The 25,530-nt window shown below is 41.3% G+C and overlaps 1 protein-coding gene across 2 annotated transcripts in view; it reads right to left on the reverse strand.

Annotated features, from left to right (window-relative positions):
• LOC310734359 (uncharacterized protein) overlaps positions 1-25,530 on the reverse strand; it is a 133,117-nt gene that overhangs the window by 68,637 nt on the left and 38,950 nt on the right. For both annotated transcript variants that reach the window (XM_083556270.1, XM_083556269.1), the window contains exons 6-16: positions 22,910-23,002; positions 20,732-20,806; positions 20,447-20,539; positions 18,052-18,165; positions 11,612-11,686; positions 10,654-10,701; positions 6,483-6,578; positions 6,059-6,142; positions 5,700-5,732; positions 226-267; positions 42-134 (exon numbers count right to left, since the gene is read on the reverse strand). In XM_083556270.1, coding sequence (XP_083412396.1) covers positions 42-134; positions 226-267; positions 5,700-5,732; positions 6,059-6,142; positions 6,483-6,578; positions 10,654-10,701; positions 11,612-11,686; positions 18,052-18,165; positions 20,447-20,539; positions 20,732-20,806; positions 22,910-23,002 — 846 coding nt within the window. The remainder of the gene's footprint in view (positions 1-41; positions 135-225; positions 268-5,699; positions 5,733-6,058; positions 6,143-6,482; positions 6,579-10,653; positions 10,702-11,611; positions 11,687-18,051; positions 18,166-20,446; positions 20,540-20,731; positions 20,807-22,909; positions 23,003-25,530) is intronic.

The following is a 25,530-nucleotide window of genomic DNA, read 5'->3' on the forward strand; positions in this document are numbered from 1 at the left end:
TATAGTGATTAACTTTTTATTATTATTAAAATCAGACTCACGTGCTTTTAGGATCAGCTCCACTAATAAAGCAGCAGCATTCACAAAAACAACCAGCCCTGAACCAATTACCAACACAACCACACTCCATACACCTGAAATACAAACATCACGATTAGAAAAAATAGGAATTTTTTTTTTGTAAATAAAAATAATTGTATTTTATGGCCTGATTTTTGTACTTACGCTGCTGGGTGGATGGGGACTCAGATTCTGGAGGTCTGGTAACTAAAGCAAAATCAATCAATTTCTATCAGTAATAAGAAGTGATTCAGATCCTTTCAGCATGATATTCACACCTATACACATGGACATCAAATTTCCAGCGCTCTAAGCCGTTATAACTCTCCTCACTTCTGATACATATCTTTAAGAATGCCAATGAAAGCTGCATTTTATGATGAATGAAAATCATCAAAGCATCAATAATTCTACACCATTTTTTGAAATTCTATTAACAGAATTTCAGCTGTACAGTTGGGACCAAAAGTCTGAAAGCCTGTAAAAAAATTGGAAATAACAAAGCTTGGGATGTCAAAGTACACAAACACATTATTCAGCACAATTTCTGCAACTGTAAATGTTGATGGCAGGCTGGAGAGAGTATGGATCGGTCAACTCTGAACATGACAGTTTTGCTTTCCAATGGGGGGAAATTAGTGATTAAGTTAATGACCATGTGGTTTTATGGTCATTGAGACATGTGTGAAAAAGTGTTGGTCCCCTTACTGGTTTCTTATTTTTTTGCATGTTTTCACACTTCAATGTTTCAGATCATTAAACTAATTTAAATATTAGTAAAAGATAACACAAGGGAACAACATGCAGTTTTTAAATAAAGGTTTTTATTATTGAGGGAAAACAAAATCCAAAACTACATTTCCCTGTGTACAAAAGTGTTTGCCACCTAAACCTATTAACTGGTTAGGCCGCCCTCAGCAGCAACAACTGCAATCAAGCGTTTGTGATAACTTACACTGAGTCTGTTTCTGTGCTGTGGAGGAATTTTGCTCCACTTATCTGTAATTTAGCTACATTAAAGGGTTTTCGAGCATGAACCCCCTTTTTAAGGTCATGCCACAGCATCTCAATAGGATTCGGGTCAGGACTTTGACTTGCCCTTTCCAACGCAACCCTCCTGGGTTAACAGCAAATGGCTAAAACTTGGCCACTCCAAAGTCTTCATTTTGTTTTGTTTTTTAGCCATTTGCTGTTAACCCAGCCATAATGGATGTACAAGCCAGTGCACTCGTAGTGCCGGTCCCAAGCCCGGGTAAATGGGGAGGGTTGCGTTGGAAAGGGCATCCAGCGTAAAACATGTGCCAAATCAAATATGCGGCTCACAAATGAGAATTTCATACCGGATCGGTTGAGGCCCAGGTTAACAACGACCGCCACAGGTATTGTTAGCCTACAGGGTACCGGTGGAAATTGGGCTACTGTTGGCCGAAGAAGGAGAAGGAGAGGAGGAAGACGTCTACAGAGATGGCAGGGAAAGGAGCAGTATAGGAGAGTGGAGGTTAGGGTTGGTATTTTAAATGTTGGTACTATGACGGGTAAAGGGAGAGAGGTAGCTGATATGATGGAGAGGAGAATGGTAGATATGTTGTGTGTTCAGGAGACCAAGTGGAAAGGGAGTAAGGCCAGGAACATTGGAGGTGAGTTTAAACAGTTTTATTATGGTGTGGATGGAAAGAGAAATGGTGTAGGGGGGATTCTGAAGGAAGAGTACAGTAAGAGTGTAGTGGAGGTGAAGAGAGTTTCTGATAGGGTGATGATCGTGAAGGTGGAAGTTGAAGGGATGATGATAAATGTCATCAGTGCCTATGCTCCACAAGTTGGCTGTGAGATGGAGGAGAAGGAAAGATTCTGGAGTGAATTAGATGAAGTGGTAGATGGTGTACCTAGGAAAGAACGATTGGTGATTGGAACAGACTTTAATGGTCATGTAGGTGAAGGGAACAGAGGTGATGAGGAGGTGATGGGTAGGTATGGTTTTAAGGAGAGGAATGTGGAAGGGCAGATGGTGGTAGATTTTGCTAAAAGGATGGAAATGGCAGTGGTGAACACTTATTTTAAGAAGAAGGAGGATCATAGGGTGACGTATAAGAGTGGGGGAAGGTGCACACAGGTGGACTATGTGCTATGCAGGAGATGCAACCTGAAGGAGATTGGAGACTGTAAGGTGTTGGCAGGGGACAGTGTAGCTAGACAGCATCGGATGGTGGTCTGTAGGATGGTTGTGGAGGTGAAGAAGAAGAGGAGAAGAGTTAAGACTGAAAGAAGAATAAGATGGTGGAAACTGAAGAAAGAAGAGTGTAGTGTGAGGTTCAGGGAAGAGGTCAGACAGAGGCTCGGTGGTGTTGAAGAGGTGTTGGATGATTGGGCAACTACTGCAGGAGTGATGAGGGAGGCAGCTAGAAAAGTACTTGGTGTGACATCTGGAAATAGAAAGCAAGAAAAGGAGACGTGGTGGTGGAATTAACAAGTGCAGGAGAGCATAAGGAGAAAGAGGTTGGCAAAACAGAAGTGGGATAGACAGAGTGATGAGAAAAGTAGGCAGGAGTACAAGGAGATGCGGCAGCAGGTAAAGAGGGATGTGGCGAAAGCCAAGGAAAAGGCATATGAGGAGCTGTATGAGAGGTTGGACACTAAGGAAGGAGAAAAGGATTTATACCGATTGGCCAGGCAGAGGGACAGAGCTGGGAAGGATGTGCTGCAAGTTAGAGCAGTAAAGAATGGAAATGGAAATGTGTTGACTAGTGAGGAGAGTGTGTTGAGAAGGTGGAGGGAATATTTTGAGCAGCTGATGAATGAGGAAAATCAGAGAGAGAGAAGGTTGGATGATGTAGAGTTGGTAAAGCAGGATGTAGATAGGATTAGTAAGGAGGAAGTGAGAGCAGCGATTAAAAGGATGAAGAGTGGAAAGTCGGTTGAACCAGATGACATACAGGTAGAAGCGTGGAGATGTTTAGGAGAGATGGCAGTGGAGTTTTTAACCAGATTGTTTAACAGGATTTTGGAAGGTGAGAAGATGCCTGAGGAATGGAGAAGTGTGCTGGTACCGATCTTTAAGCATAAGGGAGATGTGCAGACCTGCAGTAACTACATGGTGTGACTGATCAACTTAATTCCCCTGAAGTTATGGGAAAGAGTAGTGGGAGCCAGGCTGAGAGAAGAGGTGACCATCTGTGAGCAACAGTATGGTTTCATGCCACAGATGCCTTATTTGCTTTGAGGATGTTGATGGAGAAGTATAGAGAAGGTCAGAAGGAGTTGCATTGTGTATTTGTGGATTTAGAGAAAGCCTACGACAGAGTGCCAAGAGAGGAGTTGTGGTATTGTATGAGGAAGTTAGGTGTGTCAGAGAAGTATGTGAGGGTGGTGCAGGACATGTACGAGGACAGTGTGATGGCAGTGAAGTGTGCAGTAGGTACGACAGACTGGTTCAGGGTGAAGGTTGGTCTGCATCAAGGATCGGCCCTGAGCCCTTTCCTGTTTGCAGTGGTGATGGACAGGTTGACGGACGAGGTCAGACAGGAGTCTCCCTGGACTATGATGTTTGCGGATGATATTGTGATTTGTGGTGAGAGTAGGGAGCAGGTTGAGAAGAGCCTGGAGAGGTGGAGATATGCGCTGGAGAGAAGGGGAATGAAAGTCAGTAGGAGTAAGACAGAGTACATGTGTGTAAATGAGAGGGAGGGCAGTGGAGTGGTGCGGTTGCAGGGAGAAGAGCTGGAGAAGGTGGAGGAGTTCAGGTACCTGGGGTCAACAGTGCAAAGTAATGGAGAGTGTGTTAGAGAAGTAAAGAAAAGAGTGCAGGCAGGGTGGAGTGGGTGGAGAAGAGTGACAGGAGTGATTTGTGATAGTAGGGTAGTTTATAGGTCTGTCGTGAGACCTGCGATGTTTTATGGATTAGAGACAGTGGCATGGAGTAAAAGGCAGGCGGCAGAGCTGGAGGTAGCAGAGCTGAAGATGTTAAGGTTTTCGTTGGGAGTGACGAGGATGGACAAGATTAGAAATTAGTTTATTAGAGGGACAGAGCATGTAGGATGTTTTGGTGACAAGGTGAGGGAGGCGAGATTGAGATGGTTTGGACATGTGCAGAGGAGGGACATGAATTATACTGGCAGAAGAATGCTGAGGATGGAGCCACCAGGTAGGAGGAAAAGAGGAAGGCCAAGGAGGAGGTTCATAGATGTAGTGAGGGAAGACATGCAGGTAGTTCGTGTGAAAGAGGCAGATGTAGAGGACAGGGTGGTATGGAGACGGATGATCCGCTGTGGCGACCCCTAATGGGAGCAGCCGAAAGAAGAAGAAGAAGAAGAGGTGGACTTGCTGGTGTGTTTAGGATTAGAACCCAAGTTCGCTTCAGCTTGAGGTCACAAACAGATGGCTGGACATCAGGATTTTTTGGTAAACAGCAGAATTCATGGTTCCATTTATCACCGCAAGTCTTCCAGGTCCTGAAGCAGCAAAACAGCACCAGCATACCTGGGGGTTCAGTCTCTTAGCTGACTTGATGTACTCTAAATACTGATGCTGCATGAAAATCGTGAAAAGGGTTTGGGGTTCCTGCAACCAGCATTTTCTAAGCTAGTTTTACTGTAAGGATTGCTGATGTGGCAGATTATATGTTTGGTGAAGTAGATGACAGACCTCCCCATAAAATGTTACCCCTTCAGCCAGGGATGAAACTTTTAATAGTGTTGAAATGGTTGTAAGTGAAGTTAGAGTTCATTAGCAAGGGTGCTATCTATGAAGTTCCCAGTCAGAGTTGCTAGAGTTGGTCAACACTGTAATGAAGTGTCTAAACTGGCACAGGAAGGAGAAAGAAAAATTGTGCCAGCTGGTGTTAAGGACTGTCACAGTAAAAGCATTATTTCTCCTTACAGCATCTTTGAATTTCCACAAGGTTCTTGCTTAGACAATTTTGGGATTGGAGTGGCACTCCCCTGTCAGACTCCACTGTTCTTGGGAAGGACTTTTTGTTTTTTAGAGATTTATTTTAATACACTCCAGGTCCCCTTCATGACCAGTGATGTAGAGTGAAAACTGGAGTGTAGAACTGAAGATTTGAAACCAGCCAGCACCCCAGGGTACTTTTCTTTACATAATCAAAGAGAAAGACTATGAAAGTTGCCACCAGTGCAGCTAGTGTAGCTGGAACTGTGGCTCTGAGCTGTGCTAGCTTTCTGTTGACCAAGTATTCTGTCAGACAGCAGTTGTGGATTCAGATGATGGCAAGAGAGAGTTGTATTGGAGCTTGCAAACAGAGCCAATACACAATGAAAATTGGGTTAAAAGCTAGGCGATAAAACAAAAAGTTGATATTAATGTGTTTTGAAAGTTCTTCAATACTATGCATGAATGTGACTGTGATTGGAGCCAGGTGTATGCGATCAATAATCCGGTGTATGTAAACGTGAACTTGTAGGCCATGTTTGTATATTGCTTTATATAGGTTCTGGGAACTGCAGTCTGCTGCTGACTCTGGCATTGAACTTAAGTGACAATAGTAGAAACCAAACCTTTCCTTTTCAGATGAGTGTGTTGTTTTCTAAATATAGAATTAAGGTATTTTGGCTTGATGTTATCTCGGATAGATTGTGAATGATACATGACTGTGTACTTCAACTTGAAAATATATGGGTACTTACGCTGGTGTCTCGCAGTGTTTATGGAGTCAGATTCTAGAAGTATAAAAGCACAATCAGTGACTTTCTATTATCAGTAACAAGTCTGTGACAGTAAAAACTAAATCCACTGTCTACAGAATCTACATGCACCTGTGATGAATGTTTCAGAGTGATATTAGTTTATTATATTATAGTTTAGTATTGTTTATGAATGGCTTTTAACAGTGACCTTTTATTTCCTTGTGTTCAAAGCATGCTCACTACTGAGAAAAACTTTTGGATTAGAAAATAATTGTAGATAAAATTATTAAAAATAATGAATTATAAGATTATTTTTTCATCTGAGTCAAGTTTGTTTAAATGTAATAAAAGGATTAAACCTGATAATTGCTTTAGACTTGTAGACAGTGTCATCATGGTCAAGACGTAGAGGAACACCGTCACACAGGTCAATGCATCACGCTCTAAAAATAACAACACATTTTCAACAAGTGTAATCATGACAATATTATTGATAAATTATAAATTTACAGATAATTCTAGCACAAAACTGCAAAAAGCCACTTTTAAAGCTAAAACAGAAGGTCATAACATTGCCTTGTGTCTGAATTTACATCTTAAAGTGTCCCAACATTTTTTGGATTTGGGTTTGTATGTTCTCTGATTTAATAAGAAGTTGCTCTGATATCATTTTAAGTCAATTTAAATAAATTAGAACCTCTTTTGTACATGAAACTATAAAAAAGGATCATCCAGTGGAACAGAATCTCCAGTAAACAGTAATGGAACAGGATTTGTACTTGCCTTTCATATCAGTCACTAGAGTGTAATGGAAGTAGATCGACCCTGATACATTTAGAAACTCCAGGATTATCATTATTAATACAAAGAGACGAAAATCTGCAAAAAGAAGCAGCAAAAGCAACGTTAATAATATTAATAATAATATAATAATTTGAATAATAATAATAATAAACTGATAAATAATTGCCTTGCTTAAAAAAAAATCACTTTTTTTTAGCACATCATCATCTATATATATATATAATTTTTTTATTTTTATTTTTTTGAAACATATCTTTACATATATTTTGATATTTACAGATAAAAATTTTTTCAACAAAAAAATACTTAATTTAAATGAGGTGTTACAAAAATGCAATTATAAAGTGAATATTTTGTGAAGCCTCCTTGATTTTTAAGAGCAGTACAAATTCTTCTAAACATTGAATGAACAAACTGAGACATACAGCTCCATCTACATTTCTCCATTATAGAAGTATAAAGTCTTTCAGATCCTGAATGCAGAATGACATTCAACTTGTCTTTTCACTCCCTTATAAGTGATTTATTGGGTGGAGATCTGGTGACATGCTTATCCACTGAATTAATTTTATCCTGTTCATCATCAGAAACAAACCAGTGACCTAAGATGTATGCAGTATGTTGGGTCATTATTGTGTTGAAAGAGAGATTGCATCTTCTAGTCTAGTATTTCACAGTGTATCTGTGAATTCATGATGCCATCTATAAAATGCGACTCCCTGACACCTGCAGCACTCATTAAGCCCCATGCAACAACACTGCCACCACAATTCTTTACTGTTGCAAACATACATTTTTCAGCTTTGGCAATTTCTAGATGGGCTTTTTTAAGCATGGCTTTTGTAGAGGCTTCCTTTATGAACGACACACATGCATGCCTCTCCTCTGCAGTGTACGTCGTATTGTATCACAAGAAACATTCACCCCAGTTTGACTTTCTAATGATTTAGGGAGATTGAGAAATCTGTCAGGGTGTAATCCTTTATCCTTTATGCTGGGCATTGTATATGATTTATATGTTTATTGTAGGTTTACACATATATATATATATATATATACAGTGAGGAAAATAAGTATTTGAACACCCTGCTATTTTGCAAGTCCTCCCACTTAGAAATCATGGAGGGGTCTGAAATTGTCATCGTAGGTGCATGTCCACTGTGAGAGACATAATCTAAAAAAAAAATCCAGAAATCACAATATATGATTTTTTTACTATTTATTTGTATGATACAGCTGCAAATAAGTATTTCAACACCTGAGAAAGCCAATGTTAATATTTGGTACAGGAGCCTTTGTTTGCAATTACAGAGGTCAAACGTTTCCTGTAGTTTTTCACCAGGTTTGCACACACTGCAGGAGGGATTTTGGCCCACTCCTCCACACAGATCTTCTCTAGATCAGTCAGGTTTCAGGCCTGTCGCTGAGAAACACGGAGTTTGAGCTCCCTCCAAAGATTCTCTATTGGGTTTAGGTCTGGAGACTGGCTAGGCCACGCCAGAACCTTGATATGCTTCTTACAGAGCCACTCCATGGTTATCCGGGCTGTGTGCTTCGGGTCATCGTCATGTTGGAAGACCCAGCCTCGACCCATTTGCAATGCTCCATCTGAGGGAAGGAGGTTGTTCCCCAAAATCTCGCAATACATGGCCCTGGTCATCCTCTCCTTAATACAGTACAGTTGCCCTGTCCCATGTGCAGAAAAACACCCCCAAAGCATGATGCTACCACCCCCATGCTTCACAGTAGGGATGTGTTCTTGGGATGGTACTCATCATTCTTCTTCCTCCAAACACGTTTAGTGGAATTATGACCCAAAAGTTCTATTTTGGTCTCATCTGACCACATGACTTTCTCCCATGACTCCTCTGGATCATCCAAATGGTCATTGGCAAACTTCAGACGTGCCTGGACATGTGCTGGTTTAAGCAGGGGAACCTTCTGTGCCATGCATGATTTCAAACCATGAGATCTTAGTGTATTACCAACAGTAACCTTGGAAACGGTGGTCCCAGCTCTTTTCAGGTCATTGACCAGCTCCTCCCATGTAGTTCTGGGCTGATTTCTCACCTTCCTTAGGATCATTAAGACCCCACGAGGTGAGATCTTGCATGGAGCCCTAGTCCTAGAGATTGACAGTCATGTTTAGAATGCAGCAGCAAGAGTCCTCAGTAGATCTAAGAAATATGACCACATCACCCCTGTATTAATCAGTCTACACTGCTCCCAATCAAATCTCGCATTAATTATAAAATACTACTACTGACGTATAAAGCACTTAACGGTCTCGCACCGCAGTATCTGAGTGAACTTCTGTACCAGTATGATCCTCCACGCCTACTTAGATCAAAAGGTGCTGGCTATCTGTTGGTTCCTCCAATAATGAAGATTACAGCAGGGGGCAGATCTTTCTCTTATAAAGCCCCGCAGTTATGGAACAGCCTTCCTATCAGTGTTCGGGACTCAGACACAGTCTCAGTGTTCAAGTCGAGGTTGAAAACATATTTATTCAGTCAAGCCTTTAATCAGTAGATTTTTCTTAGGTAAAGGCTCAGATCTGGAGGGAACATTATATAGAGTGTTTGGTGAACTGGGATATTTGTATGCTGCCGTCCCCTCACATTCACGTGTCGTTTTGTCATCAACGCCTTGGGTGGTTCCATGAAATTCCGGAGTAAGAACGGGAGCTTTGAGGATGGATTGGACTGTAGTTGATGTCAACAGTCTCCTACACTGACTCAGGAATACAGTTCGCTTTTGATCATCATCACTGCACCCTCGAACATTGTATACCTGCCACAAATTGACATTCGGTGTAACCCAGATGAGGATGGGTTCCCTCTTGAGTCTGGTTCCTCTCAAGGTTTCTTCCTTATGCCATCTCGGGGAGTTTTTCCTTGCCACAGTCGCCACCGGCTTGCTCATCAGGGACAAACTTACTCATAAAGAACATATAAATTTTTAATCACCGCATTATCTGTGTAAAGCTGCTTTGAGACAATGTTCATTGTTAAAAGCGCTATACAAATAAAAATGAATTGAACTGAATTGACTGTTTAGCTTCTTCCATTTTCTAATGATTGCTCCAACAGTGGACCTTTTTTCACCAAGCTGCTTGGCAATTTCCCTGTAGCCCTTTCCAGCCTTGTGGAGGTGTACAATTTTGTCTCTAGTGTCTTTGGACAGCTCTTTGGTCTTGGCCATGTTAGTAGTTGGATTCTTACTGATTGTATGGGGTGGACAGGTGTCTATATGCAGCTAACGACCTCAAACAGGTGCATCTAATTTAGGATAATAATGTAGTGGAGGTGGACATTTTAAAGGCAGACTAACAGGTCTTTGAGGGTCAGAATTCTAGCTGATAGACAGGTGTTCAAATACTTATTTGCAGCTGTATCATACAAATAAATAGTTTAAAAATCATACATTGTGATTTCTGGTTTTTTTTTAGAATATGTCTCTCACAGTGGACATGCACCTACGATGACAATTTCAGACCCTCCATGATTTCTAAGTGGGAGAACTTGCAAAATTGCAGAGTGTTCAAATACTTATTTTCCTCACTATATATATATATGTATATAAAACCTACAGAAAAGTAACTTTGCTAGCCAATCGCAATTTTAATTGAATTCTAATTATGATTGATATTGTTTTTACATTAACTTCTGTTTTTTACTGTTACACTTAAAATAGTGATGATTGGATTTAGATTTCAAATTGTCCGGGTCATGGACCAAGAATTACATTACCCATTAGCCACTGCACCTGACATGCTCACATGTCTCTGATCACTCACACCTGAATCACGTTGTCTTGTATTTAAGTCTCACTGTTCAAAAGACTCGTGTGTTGGTTTTAGCTCATGTTCAGGTTTATGGTTCATGTTATTTAGTGTTTGTTTTTTTATGTTTGTTTCTTTATTTTATATATTTGCACTTGAATGTAAATAATCTGCAGTTGCATTTGTTTATCCAGTTATTACCTGACAAAAAATCATGTACATTTGTGAAAATAACTTCAATAAATGTCTGTTTGAGAGTCGATGCCTGTATTTTGTCTTTTTTGGGCTGCATTGTGCAAAAAACTTCACTCCGATTCCGACACTGGAATGAGACAGCGAGTGAGACAGAGTATAATATTTACTTACATTTTTGTATCCTAGTGTTTCTGGAGCTGGATTCTGAACGTCTGGTGACTAAAACACAAAGGTGACAGAAGCAGAGTTTGTGTGTAAAATGTTTTGGACTTTTTAGTTTTAGAGCTGAAGTTTTGTAATCAGTTATCTTTTGATCTAATAATATAGATTTTAAAGAATTGAATGTAAAAATAACATGGTTATATATAACTTTCTTTCGGCTTCTCCCATTAGGGGTCGCCACAGCGGATCATCCGTATTTATGATCCGCATGTTCGATTTGGCATGTTTTTACACTGGATGCCCTTCCTAACGCAACCCTTCCCATTTATCCAGGCTTGGGACCGGCACTTAGAGTGCACTGGCCTGTACAACCCTAATGTCTGGTTATATATAGAGGTTTGAATTTGAGGTCGTACCCAACTTATGATGGAAATGTGTTCTGATGACTCCATCAAAATGGATACATGGCCTGGCCTACCCAGGAGTCTTAAAGAATGCTGATTAGTATGTGGTAGTATACTGTAACGTTTTTATATTTTAACATAATATAGTACATCATTTAGCAGAACATTTGTGGCAGGCAGTGCGTGGACGAGCGGCGATACGCGAGTGGATACGCACTCTAACACAGAGACAAATAATAAACTCTGTCAGCTGCTGGCGAGAGTAAAGTATCTCACAAGGTGGGAGATACATACATGGCAGCGTCCCAATGTACCATATTACTTACGCGGCTATGTTTGCAAATGTTTGAAAATATATTTACAGTTTCTTCTTTTCGCTTTCAACATCGTAACATTAAGAAATCTAGGGTTAAGGTTAGCATTAGGTTAGGAGGGTTAAGGTTGAACCGTCATAAGTCGGGGACTACATGTACTTGTTGTATAAAATATAATAATGCATTTATAATGTTCAGTAAAAAATTGATTAGATCAAATAAATAAATAAACATATATACTCTACTTACCCAGACATTGTACAACAGTATAAAAAAGAAAAGAAAACACTGAAAACATTGGAAATAGCAGCACAATCACATTTCCTGAAAAACAGAGTACATTAATTATAATTAATTTTATTAATATTTGGCTTTTAAATTTTGTGTAAGTGTAGATTAATAAAATCTACAAATTGGAAAAAAAAACAAAAGAATCAAAACAAGTATTAAACAAAATATTTTAGAACAAATATATTCTCCATTGAGTTCTTTTCAACATAATACAATTTTACAATTATTGTGCAAAACAGCAGTAATACACACTGGAACTGTAAACAACAGATGCAGCCATAATTCAAGAAAAATCTAATGTAGTCTAATGTAGTGTAAAAAATCCATTATAATGGCGTCAAACAAAATTAACAGTATTTCAAATAGCATGGAAGGAGAGCCTCTTAAATTATAGAAAAACTCTTAGTGCTGCTGATCAGCATATTTCTCCACCCTCATAGAAAATAACAAGCATAATCCTAGATTTTTATTCAGCACGGTAGCAAAATTAACAGGGAATAAAAGCACTGCACTCACATGCACACCATCATTAGGTAGTAATGATTTCATGAACTTTTTTATTAATAAAATTGAAACATCAGGCAAAAAATCCAGACGGTTAATATAAATTCAAATTATTTTACAAGTAACCCTGTAGACAGCAGTGTAATTATAACAGACAATCAATTACAAAGCTTCACTTCTATTCATGAGAATGACTTAATTTCATTAATTTCCTCATCAAAATCATCAACCTGCATTCTTGATCCCTTGCCTACAAGTTTCTTTAAACAGATCATTCCAGAAGTAATTGAACCTGTTTTAAAAATAATAAACTCTTCCATTAGCACTGGTTATGTACCAAAATCCTTCAAACTGGCAGTTATCCACCCCCTAATTAAGAAACCTGACCTTGACCCATGCCAGTTGTCCAACTACAGACCAATATCAAATCTCCCCTTTATATCCAAAATTTTTAGAAAAGGTTGTAGCACAGCAGTTCTGCTCACACCTACTTATGAATAATATTTTTGAAATGTATCAGTCAGGATTTCGGCCTCATCATAGCACAGAGACGGTGCTAGTTACGGTGGTAAATTACCCGTTATTGGCCTCTGATCAGGGTTTTGTCTCCTTACTTGTTTTGCTCGACCTTAGTGCAGCTTTTGACACCATTGCTCACACTATACTACTTGCTGGACTTGAGAACGTTGTTGGAATAAAGGGAACATCTTTCTCTTGGCTCAGGTCTTATTTGACTGATCGCTATCAGTTTGTTGATGTAAATAGTGAGTTCTCCACATTCTATTAGGTAAAGTTTGGTGTTCCTCAAGGATCTGTCTAAGGCCCTCTGCTTTTCTCTTTATATATGCTGCCTCTTGATGAAATTATTCATAAACATGGGATTCGCTTCCATTGCTATGCTGATGATACACAGCTGTATATTTCAGCAAAGCCAGATGAAAGAGATCAGCTTAACAATGTTGAGGAGTGTGTAAAGGACATTAGACAGTGGATGCTCGATAACTTTCTTCTGCTCAACTCAGATAAGATGGAAGTACTTTTACTAGGACCACATGCAGCTAGAAGCAAACTTTCCGATTAAGTAGCATCTCTGGGTTGTGTTTCTGTTTCAGTGTGTACGGCTGTCAAAGACCTTGGTGTGATTATTGACCTGAGTCTTTCCTTTGAGTCTCACGTGAATAATATCACCAGGATCGCATTCTTTCACCTTAGAAATATTGCTAAAATTAGAAATATGATGTCGTTACAGAATGCAGAAAATCTAGTTCATGCTTTTGTTACTTCTAGATTAGACTACTGTAACGCTTTACTGTCTGGGTGTGCAAATAAGTGCAGAAATAAGCTTCAGTTAGTTCAGAATGCAGCAGCAAGAGTCCTCACTAGATCTAGGAAATATGACCACATCACCCCTGTATTAATCATCTACACTGCTCCTAATCAAATCTCACATTGATAATAAAATACTACTACTGACGTATAAAGCACTTAACGGTCTCGCACCACAGTATCTGAGTGAACTTCTGTACCAGTATGATCCTCCAGGCCTACTTAGATCAAAAGGTGCAGGCTATCTGTTGGTTCCTCAAATAATGAAGACTACAGCAGGAGGCAGATCTTTCTCTTATAAAGCCCCACAGTTATGGAACAGCCTTCCAATCAGTGTTCGGGACTCAGACACAGTCTCAGTGTTCAAGTCGAGGTTGAAAACGTATTTATTTAGTCAAGCCATTTTTTTCTTAGGTAAAGGCTCAGATCTGGAGGGATCATGGATATAGAGTGTTTGGTGAACTGGGATATTTGTATGCTGTCCTCCCCTCACATTCACGTGTTCACTCAGGTTTGTTGACGGTAGTGTGGTGGGTCGTCTCTTATCCCAGAGATCCTCATGTCTGTGTTACCTTCTGGTTCTCCCTTTTAGTTATGCTGCGATAGCGAGTCTTGCCGGAGTCCAAACTGCACAGTGACATTACTTTCATACATTAATAAGGACACTCAATAATCCATATCCTTCTCTTCCTGTCACCCTCTTCTCTCTCTCTCTCTCTCTCTCTCTCTCTCTCTCTCTCTCTCTCTCTCTCTCTCTCTCTCTCGGTCGAGTTAAACATGCTCCTGAGGCTCCAGTGACCACTGTTCCAGCCCCTCTCCCCTCCGTGGATCTTCCCACTTCATCCTGGTCTGCCTCTGGATAGTGTTCTCTTCGACTGGAGGCCACTCTGTGCAGCTTGGGACGGTTTCTCATCAACGCCTTGGGTGGTTCCATGAAATTCCGGAGTAAGAACGTGAGCTTTGAGGATGGACTGGACTGTAGTTCTTCTTCTTCTTCTTTCGGCTGCTCCCATTAGGGGTCGCCACAGCGGATCATCCGTCTCCATACCACCCTGTCCTCTATATCTGCCTCTTTTACACCAACTACCTGCATGTCTTCCCTCACCACATCCATGAACCTCCTCCTTGGCCTTCCTCTTTTCCTCCTACCTGGTGGCTCCATCTTCAGCATTTTTCTACCAATATAATTCATGTCCCTTCTCTGCACATGTCCAAACCATCTCAATCTCGCCTCCCTCACCTTGTCACCAAAACATCCTACATGTGCTGTCCCTCTAATAAACTCATTTCCAATCTTGTCCATCCTCGTCACTCCCAACGAAAACCTCAACATCTTCAGCTCTGCTACCTCCAGCTCCACCTCCTGTCTTTTACTCAATGCCACTGTCTCTAATCCATACAACATCGCAGGTCTCACCACAGTCCTATAAACTTTCCCTTTCATTCTTGCAGATACTCTTCTATCACAAATCACTCCTGTCACTCTTCTCCACCCACTCCACCCTGCCTGCACTCTTTTCTTTACTTCCCTAACACACTCTCCATTACTTTGCACTGTTGACCCCAGGTACCTGAACTCCTCCACCTTCTCCACCTCTTCTCCCTGCAACCGCATCACTCCACTGCCCTCCCTCTCATTCACACACATGTACTCTGTCTTACACCTACTGACTTTCATTCCCCTTCTCTCCAGCGCATATCTCCACCTCTCCAGGCTCTTCTCAACCTGCTCTCTACTCTCACCACAAATCACAATATCATCTGCAAACATCATAGTCCAGGGAGACTCCTGTCTGACCTCGTCCGTCAACCTGTCCATCACCACTGCAAACAGGAAAGGGCTCAGGGCCGATCCTTGATGCAGTCCAACCTTCACCCTGAACCAGTCTGTCGTACCTACTGCACACTTTACTGCCGTCACACTGTCCTCATACATGTCCTGCACCACCCTCACATACTTCTCTGACACACCAGACTTCCTCATACAATACCACAACTCCTCTCTCGGCACCCTGTCGTATGCTTTCTCTAAATCCACAAATACACAATGCAGCTCCTTCTGTCCTTCTCTATACTTCTCCATCAACATCCTTAAAGCAAATAAGGCATCTGTGGTGCTCTTCCTCGGCATGAAACCATACTGTTGCTCACAGATGGTCACCTCTTCTCTCAGCCTGGCTTCCACTACTCTTTCCCATAACTTCATGGTGTGACTGATCAACTTAATTCCCCTGTAGTTACTGCAGGTCTGCACATCTCCCTTATGCTTAAAGATCGGTACCAGCACACTCCTTCTCCATTCCTCAGGCATCCTCTCCCCTTCCAGAATCCTGTTAAACAATCTGGTTAAAAACTCCACTGCCATCTCTCCTAAACATCTCCACGCTTCTACCGGTATGTCATCTGGTCCAACCGACTTTCCATTCTTCATCCTCTTAATCGCTGCTCTCACTTCCTCCTTACTAATCCTATCTACATCCTGCTTCACTAACTCCACATCCTCCAACCTTCTCTCTCTCTGATTTTCCTCATTCATCAGCTGCTCAAAATACTCCCTCCATCTTCTCAACACACTCTCCTCACTAGTCAACACATTTCCCTCTCCATCCTTTATTGCTCTAACTTGCAGTACATCCTTCCCAGCTCGGTCCCTCTGCTTGGCCAATCGGTATAAATCCTTTTCTCCTTCCTTAGTGTCCAACCTCTTATACAGTTCCTCATATGCCTTTTCCTTGGCTTTCGCCACATCCCTTTTAACCTGCTGCCGCATCTCCTTGTACTCCTGCCTACTTTTCTCATCACTCTGTCGATCCCACTTCTGTTTTGCCAACCTCTTCCCCCTAATGCTCTCCTGCACTTCCTCATTCCACCACCACGTCTCCTTGTCTTGCTTTCTATTTCCAGATGTCACACCAAGTACTTTTCTAGCTGCCTCCCTCATCACTCCTGCAGTAGTTGCCCAATCATCCGGCACCTCTTCACCACCACCGAGCCCCTGTCTGACCTTTTCCCTGAACCTCACACTACACTCTTTCTCCTTCAGTTTCCACCATCTTATTCTTCTTTCAAACCTTACTTTCCTCCTCTTCTTCTTCGCCTCCAAAACCATCCTACAGACCACCATCCGATGCTGTCTAGCTACACTGTCCCCCGCCAACACCTTACAGTCTCCAATCTCCTTCAGGTTGCATCTCCTACACAGAAGATAATCCACCTGTGTGCACCTTCCTCCACTCTTATACGTCACCCTATGATCCTCCTTCTTCTTAAAATACGTGTTCACCACTGCCATTTCCATCCTTTTAGCAAAATCTACCACCATCTGCCCTTCCACATTCCTCTCCTTAAAACCATACCTACCCATCACCTCCTCATCACCTCTGTTCCCTTCACCTACATGCCCATTAAAGTCTGCCCCAATCACCAATCGTTCTTTCCTAGGTACACCATCTACCACTTCATCTAATTCACTCCAGAATCTTTCTTTCTCCTCCATCTCACAGCCAACTTGTGGAGCATAGGCACTGATGACATTTATCATCATCCCTTCAACTTCCACCTTCACGATCATCACCCTATCAGAAACTCTCTTCACCTCCACTACACTCTTACTGTACGCTTCCTTCAGAATCACCCCTACACCATTTCTCTTCCCATCCACACCATGATAAAACAGTTTAAACCCACCTCCAATGTTCCTGGCCTTACTCCCTTTCCACTTGGTCTCCTGAACACACAACACATCTACCTTTCTCCTCTCCATCATATCAGCTATCTCTCTCCCTTTACATGTCATAGTACCAACATTTAAAGTACCAACCCGAACCTCTACTCTCCTACACTGCTCCTTTTCCTGCCGTCTCTGTAGACGCCTTCCTCCTCTCCTTCTCCTCCTTCGGCCAACAGTAGCCCAATTTCCACCGGTACCCTGTCGGCTAACGATACCTGTGGCGGTCGTTGTTAACCCGGGCCTCGACCGATCCGGTATGAAATTCTCATTTGTGATCCGCATATTTGATTTGGCACATGTTTTACGCTGGATGCCCTTCCTAACGCAACCCTCCCCATTTACCCGGGCTTGGGACCGGCACTAAGAGTACACTGGCTTGTGCCCCCCTAATGGCTGGGTTATGGACTGGACTGTAGTTAATGTTAACTATCTGCTGCACTGACTCAGGATACAGTTCGCTTCTGATCATCATCACTGAACCCCGCAACATTGTATATCTGCTTCAAATGGACATTCGGTGCAACCCAGATGAGGATGGGTTCCCTCTTGGTTTCTTGGTTCCTCTCAAGGTTTCTTCCTTATGCCATCTCGGGGAATTTTTGCTTGCCACAGTTGCTCATCAGGGACAAACTTACTTACAAAGAACATATTTACTTTTAATCACCACATTATCTGTGTAAAGCTGCTTTGAGACAATGTTCATTGTTAAAAGCGCTATACAAATAAAAATTAATTGAATTGAATTTTTATCCATGCATTCGATACACACAAAAACAAATTAGCCATTAGAGTGAAACATAAAAATAAACGTCAATCCACGTTAAAAATCTGTACTTACCGAAAGTTTGAACTCCAAATATCAAAGTTATGAGAATCATTCGCAGTATATTGCTGGATTCTGTAACTATGTAACTCCAGCCTGTTATTTTTTGAAGAATTATTCTACTGCATACTGTATTGAAAATAAAAGATTATGAAAAGTTTAATTTAGAGGTCTGGAAAATAAATAATAACCACACAAATGGTATTTATATTTCAAACAAAACAACTCAAATCAGAAGTTAGTGTTTTATACACCAGTGCCCTTATTCCAGTGTAAAAACCCTCATCGAACATGCATACGATTACATTATGCAATGAGGAAAATAAGTATTTGAACACCCTGCTATTTTGCAAGTTCTCCCACTTAGAAATCATGGAGGGGTCTGAAATTGTCATCGTAGGTGCATGTCCACTGTGAGAGACATAATCTAAAAAAAAAAATCCAGAAATAACAATGTATGATTTTTAAACTATTTATTTGTATGATACAGCTGCAAATAAGTATTTGAACACCTGTCTATCAGCTAGAATTCTGACCCTCAAAGACCTGTTAGTCTGTCTTTAAAATGTCCACCTCCACTACATTTATTATCCTAAATTAGATGCACCTGTTTGAGGTCGTTAGCTGCATAAAGACACTTGTCCACCCCATACAATCAGTAAGAATCCAACTACTAACATGGCCAAGACCAAAGTGCTGTCCAAAGACACTAGAGACAAAATTGTACACCTCCACAAGGCTGGAAAGGGCTACGGGGAAATTGCCAAGCAGCTCGGTGAAAAAAGGTCCACTGTTGGAGCAATCATTAGAAAATGGAAGAAGCTAAACATGACTGTCAATCTCCCTCAGACTGGGGCTCCATGCAAGATCTCACCTCGTGGGGTCTCAATGATCCTAAGGAAGGTGAGAAATCAGCCCAGAACTACACGGGAGGAGCTGGTCAATGACCTGAAAAGAGCTGGGACCACCGTTTCCAAGGTTACTGTTGGTAATACACTAAGACATCATGGTTTGAAATCATGCATGGCACGGAAGGTTCCCCTGCTTAAACCAGCACATGTCCAGGCACGTCTTAAGTTTGTCAATGACCATTTGGATGATCCAGAGGAGTCATGGGAGAAAGTCATGTGGTCAGATGAGACCAAAATAGAACTTTTGGGTCATAATTCCACTAAACGTGTTTGGAGGAAGAAGAATGATGAGAACCATCCCAAGAACACCATCCCTACTGTGAAGCATGGGGGTGGTAGCATCATGCTTTGGGGTGTTTTTCTGCACATGGGACAGGGCAACTGTACTGTATTAAGGAGAGGATGACCAGGGCCATGTATTGCGAGATTTTGGGGAACAACCTCCTTCCCTCAGTTAGAGCATTGAAGATGGGTCGAGGCTGGGTCTTCCAACATGACAATGACCCGAAGCACACAGCCAGGATAACCAAGGAGTGGCTCTGTAAGAAGCATATCAAGGTTCTGGCGTGGCCTAGCCAGTCTCCAGACCTAAACCCAATAGAGAATCTTTGGAGGGAGCTCAAACTCCGTGTTTCTCAGCGACAGGCCAGAAACCTGACTGATCTAGAGAAGATCTGTGTGGAGGAGTGGGCCAAAATCCCTCCTGCAGTGTGTGCAAACCTGGTGAAAAACTACAGGAAACGTTTGACCTCTGTAATTGCAAACAAAGGCTCCTGTACCAAATATTAACATTGGCTTTCTCGGGTGTTCAAATACTTATTTGCAGCTGTATCATACAAATAAATAGTTTAAAAATCATATATTGTAATTTCTGGATTTTTTTTAAAGATTATGTCTCTCACAGTGGACATGCACCTACGATGACAATTTCAGACCCCTCCATGATTTTTAAGTGGGAGAACTTGCAAAATAGCAGCGTGTTCAAATACTTATTTTCCTCACTGTACATTTATAAGTGAATCAGTACAGAACTATTTGCTTGTTCTGAAGTAATTCAAATATTATTAATTATTTTAAACATACAGTTCTGTGTAAAGGCATTAAAAAGACCTGCTGTCACACAAATATGCCTTCAAAAAGAATAAAATTAGACATCTTTAAAAAGCAGCAAACAATAACTTTAGAAATGTCCAGTAAAGATTGTTTTATAAGAAATGAGATGATAAGATGAGATGACTCTGTCGTCGTATATGATGGTGAATCTGAGACTTACAACATTTGATATTCGATTTGCATTATGGTTTGTAGAAATTGTTAAAAACATTTAGTAATTACATAGTATCAGCCTCATTCAATTTATTATCTCACTCACTCACTCACTCACTCACACACACACACACACACACACACACACACACACACACACACACACACACACAAACACTATATAAAAATATAAAAATAGATTAATATGTAACAATAAATATCTGAACACCTACCTGCATCGATAACATACAGAAGAATAAGAACTAGAAAAGGTATGATCGGTTTCACTGCAGTGCCTGTTTTGTGCCAGAAATCCACAATTATAGCTAGAAAAACACACAAAATTGTTAGCATACATTACACAAATACATAGTGCTTTATACACAATTATCAAAAGATTTGCTTAGAGAAATTAAAAGTTTTCTGTATATTTCTAAATGTTCTTTTGAACTTTTCTCTTATATAAGAATGAAAGATCGTGCAGGTGGTAATTGTGTAATGGTTTGCTGTATACTCACATAAATAAGCAACAGCAGTTATCACAACATATAGCAGTGCAAATGCCAAACGATTTATTAACTGGTAAAAAGAACCTGCAATATAATGGGGACACAGTGTGTAGTGATTAGTTTAGTGTTTAATAAGTCCTACATATAGCTCATTTTATATAATTATTTTCAGCTTAAAAAACCTAAATGAAGTTAACAAACACTATACTGTAACTTGTTAATATAACAAAAAATTAAAACATAAAATTTTTTATGCACCTGCAGCTGTGCAAATGTCTTGTTCCCCATTCGGGAACTTTGAGCTGCATCGAAATGCTTCGGGAACGCCCCCACGTTGTCCACACACAATAGGGGCAATAGGCAAGTCGTGACGTCATCGGCAGGTGACTTTGCGATGACCAGGAGCAACAAAATGGCTGCACGGTGGTGTGTGTGTATCTGTGCAGTCATGAGCTTACATGCAAGCAGGATTCCGTCTGCATGTTCCTTTTAGCCCCGCTTTTTTTGAACTTGCTTATTAGGCTTTCGATGGAGTCGGCTATTAGCATTTTTATCCATGTGGCTATGCGCTCCCGGCTGCTGGCCGAGCTCCCGTTTCCTGGGGTAAATGTTTGTTCGGCGGTTCCTTCTCCCGGTTCGTGTAACGTGGTGCTCCATATTTCTTAGTCCAAGGAGGGAGAATTGTCCACGATGATTCCCGGCCTACACACCGAGGTGTCCAGGTCCTGGAAGACCCCATAAGCGGCCCGTACCTTTGCCGCGCATTCGCTGTGCGCAAATTTAGTATGGTTTAGGAAATGCGGCACGATGAATGTGTTGCGGGCATACCAGGCTGACCTGCTGTGTGAGATGGCGAGGGATTCAGCTCTGGGGCTGAGGCTTTCCTCTTGGTGATTTCCTCCCTGAAAAGGATTGGGGATCTACAGGCTCTGTCCATGACCCCGTCTTACCTGAAATTTGCCCCTGGTTTGTCCGGTGCGTTTTTTTACACGAAACCTGGGTACGTACCTAAGGTGCCTACGGCTCCCGCACGATATGTCGTGCTGCAAGTGTCCTCCTCCATTTCTAGCCCCTGACCAGGAAAAGCAGAACTGGCTGCGAGCACTGAACACTTATCTCCACAGGATGAGTCCGTGGAGGGAGTCGGAGCAGCTGTTTTTCTTCTATGGCCCTAACAAGAAGGGATTTTCTGCCAACAAGCAGACTCTCAGCAGTGGGAAGTGGATGCCATTTTATCATCTTATGAGTCCTCTGGTCTCCCCACTCCACTCGGGGTCAAGGCTCACTCCAAGACATCTGCGACGCTGGTCAACCCCGCTGACCTTTGTCAGGTTTTATGATCTTGACCTCAGAGCCACTCCAGGCTCCTCTGTCCTTCATGCGGGTGTTGAGGCACTCACACACTAGGCAGGGTCTGGTCAGTGTGGCATGATTTGACACCTCGTTCCCAAAGCGTTCTGACGCAGCTCAAAGTTCCCGAATGGGGAACATCTCTAGGTTACGTATGTAACCCTAGTTCCCAAAGGGAACAAGACACTGCATCCCTGTGCCACACTTCCTGCATCCCTGTGGCACTTACCTTCTCTCTGTGCAGAAGCCATTGTCGCTACCATTACGCAGCCATTTTGTAGCTTCTGGTATATTTATTTATGTAAATAATCTGGGCAATGTTGTTTCTTATACATAGACTATTAACTATGATTAACCTTTAATGAAATCCGACAAAATTACAACAAAAAATACTACAGTTAGAGCAGTTGAGCAGTTAGAATCATATAACAAGATTCTAGGTAAAAATGGGACAACATTTCTCTCCCAAAACTCCAGGAACTGGTTTCCTCAATTCCCAGCCATTTACAAACTTGTTAAAAGAAGATGTGGTGCTACTTGATGTATTTTTTTAAACGTGTTGTTGCTATCAATTTCCAGATCACCTTATTTTTTTCTTAAAATGGTACATTTTCTCAGTTTAAACATTTGATATGTTTTCTATTGTGAATAAAATATGGGTCTATTGCATTTGCAAATAATTGCATTCTGTTTTTATGTTACATGTTTTACACAGCTTCCCAACTCTTTTGGAATTGAGGTTGTATAACTAATACATCTATTTTATATCTCATAGTTTTTTGTTGTTTTTCTTATCTTTACAATGAATGTTACAAATGTCAATTTTTTTGTTCATACCTTTAAACGATTTAGGATGGTCAGCAATCCAAAATAGGAAAACAATCCTTACAAAATTAAGTGCTGAACAAGTTGCTGCTTCAGTAAAAGACCCTGGAGAAAAAATCAGATCATTCATTAGTTAATGTTGTGCAATCAATAACAACACACATCATTACTATTACTGTCAATTATTCAATAAATTAATCAATCCAATTTTTTTTATAAAATGCATTACAACAAACAAAAGGAGCACAAGGCGCTTTCCAGTAAAACAAAAAATAGACAATAAAATATAAGAACACAATGTACATAAAATAGCAGTTGAATCAGGGGCTACGTGTTAAAAGCTTGTCTGAATAAATGAGTTTTCAACTGCGATTTAAAAACATTCAGCACAGTATGTGTGCTGGAAGTGAGTTCCACAGCTTTGGTCCCTGGACGGCAAATGACCGGCCTCTTTTTATATAACTTTTTATATTTGCACTTGGGAGCGACCAGAGAGGTATGTCCAGAGGAGCGGAGAGTTCTGGCTGGTTGGTAGACCGTTATTAATTCGGTGAGGTCAGCCAGGGCCAGACCATTGAGTGTGAAAGAGAGAGAGAGAGAGAGAGAGAGAGAGAGAGAGAGAGAGAGAGAGAGAGAGAGAGAGAGAGAGAAGTATGACGAGTCTGGGTTTTGGCAACACTGTAGAGCTTAGTGTGTGAGGGTGCAAAGAAAGACTTGGAATTATGAAGAAGAATCGTGTATGATTGTTTGTGCGCATGTGAATGCATGTGGAGTGGAAAAAACCAAAGTATTCGAGCAGGAGCAGTGTTTCCAGGTCCAAGACAAAAGAACAGGCAGGGGATCTGGACTCTTGTCCAGCAAGGTCACTCACCTGCAGCCGTTGTTAATACAATGTAAATATTACTTAGTGACCATTACTATTCACGTAAAGGAAAAAAGTATACGTGTTCAGATCAGTTCTGAAATAATGGTGCATGGTGAGGGATGTGCATTGAACTGGCTTTGGAGGTGTCGCTGGGACCATCAAAATAAGTTTCATGTAAATAAGGCACTGAGAGTAGGAGGTCTGTCCCTACCTAGAGAAATGTAAGGTCAAATCGGAGGCAGGCCATGTGGAATCCATAAGCAAAATGAAATAGAAAAGCACAGAAAGATGAATGCCAAATCAAAAATACAAAAGCAAAACCAGTAAACAGGCAAAGAATCAAACACCGAGTAGAACAGTCTATGAAGCAAAAAAATCTAATACAAGAGAAACCAGTAAATTGTAGTCAAGGAAAAAACAAAACAGGTTTGATACCCAGTAACGGCAAAGAACAAACGGCTTGGTATGTAGAAGAAACGTACAATACTCTGTGTTGTGATTAGCGTGAGCATTGCTTAAGAAGGCTAAAACAGGAAGTCCCTATGACCTGGAAGGGTTTAAAGCTCTGGTGACTGTTCCCTCTGGTGGAGTGTCAGAGGAAACATTGCTGGAACTGTTACAAAAGACACCCTCCTAGGAACACCTCCAGGTGTTTTTCTATGGGGACATCCCCTGGGTCTGGGTGCTGGTCGATTGGGGTGGTTCTGATGTAACAACTCCTAGGATAGAGAGGTCTAGGATGTTATGTCTATTCACCCAGCTCTGTTCCTCTCCAGTCATTTACTGCTGGAACGTACAAAGTCTTCCCAGACCATGGGAAGAAAGAAATTCACTCCACCTTTGTTGTTACCTACTATGTCCTTAAGTACCATCCTAACTCCTCATTAACCCATACCACTTGGCCATTAGATTGGGAGTGGTACCCGGATGTTAGATTTACATTTATTCCTAGAAGGGTGCAGAAAGAGTGCCACACTCAGGAAGTGAACTGAGTCCCTCTATCTGAGATCTGTCTTCTGGCAACGTGTAATTTATAAATACATGGTCCATCAAAAGTTTAGTTTTTTTCAGAGAAGCTGGGAGACCTTTCAGGGGCATAAATTTGCAGGTCTTAGAGAACTGACCCACTGCCAATAGCATAGTGGGGTTTCCCTATGAGCTTGAAAATCCGTGATAAAGTCCACTGCTATGTGGGGCCAAGTTTGTTGTGGTAGGCGGAGTGGTTGTAGAAGACTGTAAGGGTGCTGACGTGGTGTTCGAACTTGCACACAAACATTTGACATATCCCCTATTGTCATTTACCATTGTGGGCCACCAGAATGCCCCTTATATGATCCTGGTGGTACGATTTATCCCAGGGTGCCCAGTAATATACAAGGTGTGTAGCCATTCCATGATTCTGTGTTAAATGTACGCACTGTATGTTAGGGGGCAGAACCTCTATGATATCCCACATAATAGGAGCAATGACAATGGAGGGCAGGAGGGTGGGTTCTGGTGTTGGTGGCTTGTACATGGTGTGATGGTGGTGTGAGAGTGCATCCGCTTTGCTGTTCTTGGCGTCTGGGCATTAGGATACTGTAAAATGAAATCGTGTAAAAAATAAAGTTTATAGGGCTTGGCGGGGATTGGCTAAATTTCAATGATATTTGATGACCTGAAATCGATGTTGGGCCCCCTCCATACAATGCCTCCCATCCTCTAGTGCCTTGATAGATAGTAACTCTGTGTTACTGACATTGTAGTTGCTTTTGGCAGGGGGTAGTCT

Source organism: Silurus aristotelis (assembly GCF_946808225.1).
Source record: "Silurus aristotelis genome assembly, chromosome: 12".
NCBI classification, from domain to species: Eukaryota; Metazoa; Chordata; class Actinopteri; order Siluriformes; family Siluridae; genus Silurus; species Silurus aristotelis.